Genomic DNA, 3,898 nt, shown 5'->3' on the forward strand with positions numbered 1-3,898 from the left:
TTCTGACCGATTGTCCTTTAAATAAACTAGCATCCTAATAATATTAATTGATAGATTTTTGTCATGGAAACTCGAAAATTTGGCTTAGATTTCAGTAGCGGTGCATCAGCTGTTCTGTTTGGAAAGACCGCTGAATCGTAACTTTACATGGTCTCTCATCTTAAAATTCCTTAATACATGTTGTACGACTGATTTTGAAGTCTTACATGTGACGGCAATGTCTTTCACTGTAGTACCGTTTGTTCGCATAGAAATCATATAGCTTTCTTTTCGCGTTCTGTGAAGGTTTTGCTACAAAATTTCAATATAAGAAGTATCTTTAGTACTAGGATATGGCAATAACAGATATCAAAATTAATTTAAAATGTATATTATATACATATATTCAAATAATAGAAAAAATAAGAAAAATTAAAGCAAAAAAGTTAAATTTGTTTTATATCTTTCCGAAACTATTTTCTATTTAATATAATTCCAATCCGGGATGGAGCGAAATATCTCGAAACATGTAAGTTTTATATAAAATAATATTTCAGATAAAAATAAATATAAATTACTAATGTAGTCGTACAGTAGTGTGTGTATATGTATATGTGTGTATATACATATAATACAGTATCGTGCAAAAGTTTGCGTACTTTTGATTTTTTGGACTTAACTCGGTTTTACTAATCTGCCATCTGATTGATATTATTTTTGGATATTTAAAAGAAATACTAAAAGAAATAAAAATAACTAATTTTGAAATAAAAACATTCGTTTTAATTTGAAGCTTACCATTGATTTACTTCTCCATAAAATCTCCAAACAAAAATTGAATCGCATTTATCCTAGCGTAATTTCAAAATATCTCCCAATTCTGTATAGACGTCTAAGTTATTGAATTAATTTTTTATTTGTGACAAAATGTTTTTTCAACAGCTGTTTCTTCGACTTTTCACAAAAGTAGAAATTAAAAAATGCGAAATCAGAAAAATAATGGAAATTATGCTTTCGGACATAAAGAATTAAATTCCTGCTTGTTGATTTTATCCAAAAATAAAACAACACTAACAAATACGTTCTCGACGTCTCTTTCATAATCCTGACCTTAAATCTTTTAATTTTTACTTATTTAGGAAGTCAAAATATTTTTGTCAGGAAAATATTTTATTTCAAATCAAGAAATGATAAATGGAGCACAAAATTGACTCAACAAACTAGACGTTTGTGTATGTAAAACACATTTTAAAATTAATGTCATATCAGAATAAATACTTGAATCTATTAGGAGATTTTTATGGAAAAATAGGTTCATAATAAATTTTACTATATATATATATATATATATATATATATATATATAAATACATACAATACATATGTGTAATTGAAAAATAAAAATAAAATTTTCACTTATTTAATTCAAATGTAAGTATCTTACTTTTTGGAATTGTTCTTGGATTTGAATCATATCAATGTTATTTTTTTGATTATTTATTTTTATTTAAAAAAATAAAGATTAGAGTCTTTGTTCATCTTACTTAATCTATTTTAATTTAATCGTTAATGTTTTGAAGATATTACCTAGGCCTAGAGTGCGCTTTCTGATGATAAGCGAAGTGCGATCGGTAACCGAACCTTTCTTTGCAGATAGAGCATTCATATTTACGGATGCCCTCGTGCTTCAACAGAAGATGCTCATTCAAGTACAGTTTGCTTTTGTACACATTCGGACATTTCGGGCACTTGAATTGGCTCTCTAAGTGACTCTGCAACGTAAACAACAAAACGCTTTAATATAACTTTTAGTTTTTGTTCTGCGTTTGTCAAAACAGTTAAACTTGATGTACTATGTAAAAAAGATTACAGAGTTTTTCGATATTTTAATTAACAAGTTATTTATACAAACTTTGGAAATAAATTCCTAAAAATTCCAGATTTTTATAGGTAATACATACAATTAGTTTTTAAATATATTGAAAATATACAGCAATTTTTCTTACAGTTATATGAGCGCGCAACATCTTTTTACATTTAATTTTCTTGTGACATATATCGCAGACATAATCATGTAAATGCACTGTTTTGTAATGTTTTTCCAAGGCTTCTTTACTCGATAAGCGATATCGGCAAATCTCACATGCCAAACTGTTGCTTCTATGCCTAAGCATGTGTACACGCATCCTCACGGGCGAGTGAAAAATCTTACCGCAAGTGTCGCAAGGAAAGTTCTATAATTGTAAAAGAGAACAACATTCAAGAAAAGCAAGAAATATTAAGAGATTTGTTAATTGTAATAGAGATCATACACGATCATGCAGCAAAACATATAATAAAATAACAGAGTTAAGCTTATAATAAGAACATATCTACATGTACCTTATTCATTATAATAATACTTTTTATATAAATTGGAATGTAATGTTAATATTAAAACTGAATACTTATATTTATGTGTTAATTAAATAAAATTACGATATGAAGAAATCCTGGAAATGTGCAACAAAACTTATTATAACTATTAAATATATTTTTGGTTACATATATAATTATACCTTTTTTATGCTCTCGTGCTTCAACAGATGCTCATTCAGATTCCGTTTACTTTTGTACACATTCGGACATTTCGAACACTTGAATTTGCTCTTTAAGTGACTCTGCACATAAGCAACAAAACGCTTTAATATAACTTTTTGTTTTTATTCTGCGTTTGTCTAAACTTAATGTACCTTATTCATTATAATAATACTTATTATATAAATTAGAATGTAATATTAATATTAAAACTCAATACTGGTTTATGTGTTAATTAAATAAATTACGATATGAAGAAATCCTGGAAACGTGTAACCAAATTTGCTTTATTAACTATTAAATATATTTTGGTTACATATACATATAATTATACCTTTATGCCCTCGTGCTTCAACAGATGCCCATTCAAGGACTGTTTACTTTTGTATACATTCGGACATTTCGGGCACTTGAATTTGCTCTCTAAGTGACTCTGCAACATAAGCAACAAAACGCTTTAATATAACTTTTAGTTTTTGTTCTGCCTTTGACACAACACTTAAACTTAATGTACTATGTAAAAAAGATCACATAAAGTTTTTCGATATTTTAATTCAAGTTATTTGTACAAACTTTGGAAATAAATTCCTAAATATTCCAGATCTTTATAGGTAATACAATTTATTTTTTAAATATAAATTGGAATATATAATGTAAATTGGAATGTAATGTTAATATTAAAATTCAATACTAGTTTATGTGTTAATTAAAATTACGATATGAAGAAATCCTGAAAATGTGTAACCAAACTTATTTTATTAAATATTATATATATTTTGGTTACAATAATTATATATTTTTTATGTATCAATTTATTATCAGATTACAATCTCACGTAATTATAATCTCGTATTCTTTTACTCAAAGCTCTTAACTCTTTAATCAATTTCTTATAAAGGCTTTAGATGGGATGAAGATTGGTCCATCTCGAGAGATGATAACTAAAGTCGACCGCCACATGTCACCCCTATGTATAATTATTAGACATCGAATTTTTTTAATGCAGATTGGTGGAAAAGAGAGCAATTAATAACTAACAAGGAAACCCACGGAAGTGTCCCCCTCCGATTTTGATGAGCTTTTAGTATGTTCTCTAGATGAAAATAAGGGACACGTATTTTTCTATACGTGCCCATACGCGTATTTAGGGGGTGAATACCCCTTTGAAAAAAATCAGCTTTCCTCTTTTGAGCCGAATATCTCCGAAATTATAAAAGATAATAAAAAAACACACCACTGAATTGTTCGAAGAATACAATTCCAATGTTAAATCTGGCAGGCATTCCTCTTTAATCATAATGGTCGAATATTCTGTCGAATATTCCGTGCCCAAAGTTACTCC

At 27.8% G+C, this 3,898-nt stretch overlaps 1 protein-coding gene across 1 annotated transcript; it reads right to left on the bottom strand.

The window, feature by feature from the left end:
- Positions 1 to 6: 6 nt before the first annotated feature.
- Positions 7 to 3,892, bottom strand: LOC112454226 (telomere zinc finger-associated protein-like). The gene is made up of 6 exons (XM_025015492.1): positions 3,791 to 3,892; positions 2,891 to 2,989; positions 2,538 to 2,639; positions 1,986 to 2,213; positions 1,567 to 1,751; positions 7 to 291 (listed from the first exon to the last, which is right to left on the bottom strand). Exons 1-6 carry the CDS (start codon positions 3,851 to 3,853, stop codon positions 255 to 257), a joined length of 714 nt encoding a protein of 237 aa, XP_024871260.1. The 5' UTR covers positions 3,854 to 3,892; the 3' UTR covers positions 7 to 254.
- Positions 3,893 to 3,898: the final 6 nt, after the last annotated feature.

Source organism: Temnothorax curvispinosus, unplaced genomic scaffold (genome assembly GCF_003070985.1).
Source record: "Temnothorax curvispinosus isolate PA1 unplaced genomic scaffold, ASM307098v1 QBEX01004926.1, whole genome shotgun sequence".
NCBI classification, from domain to species: domain Eukaryota; kingdom Metazoa; phylum Arthropoda; class Insecta; order Hymenoptera; family Formicidae; genus Temnothorax; species Temnothorax curvispinosus.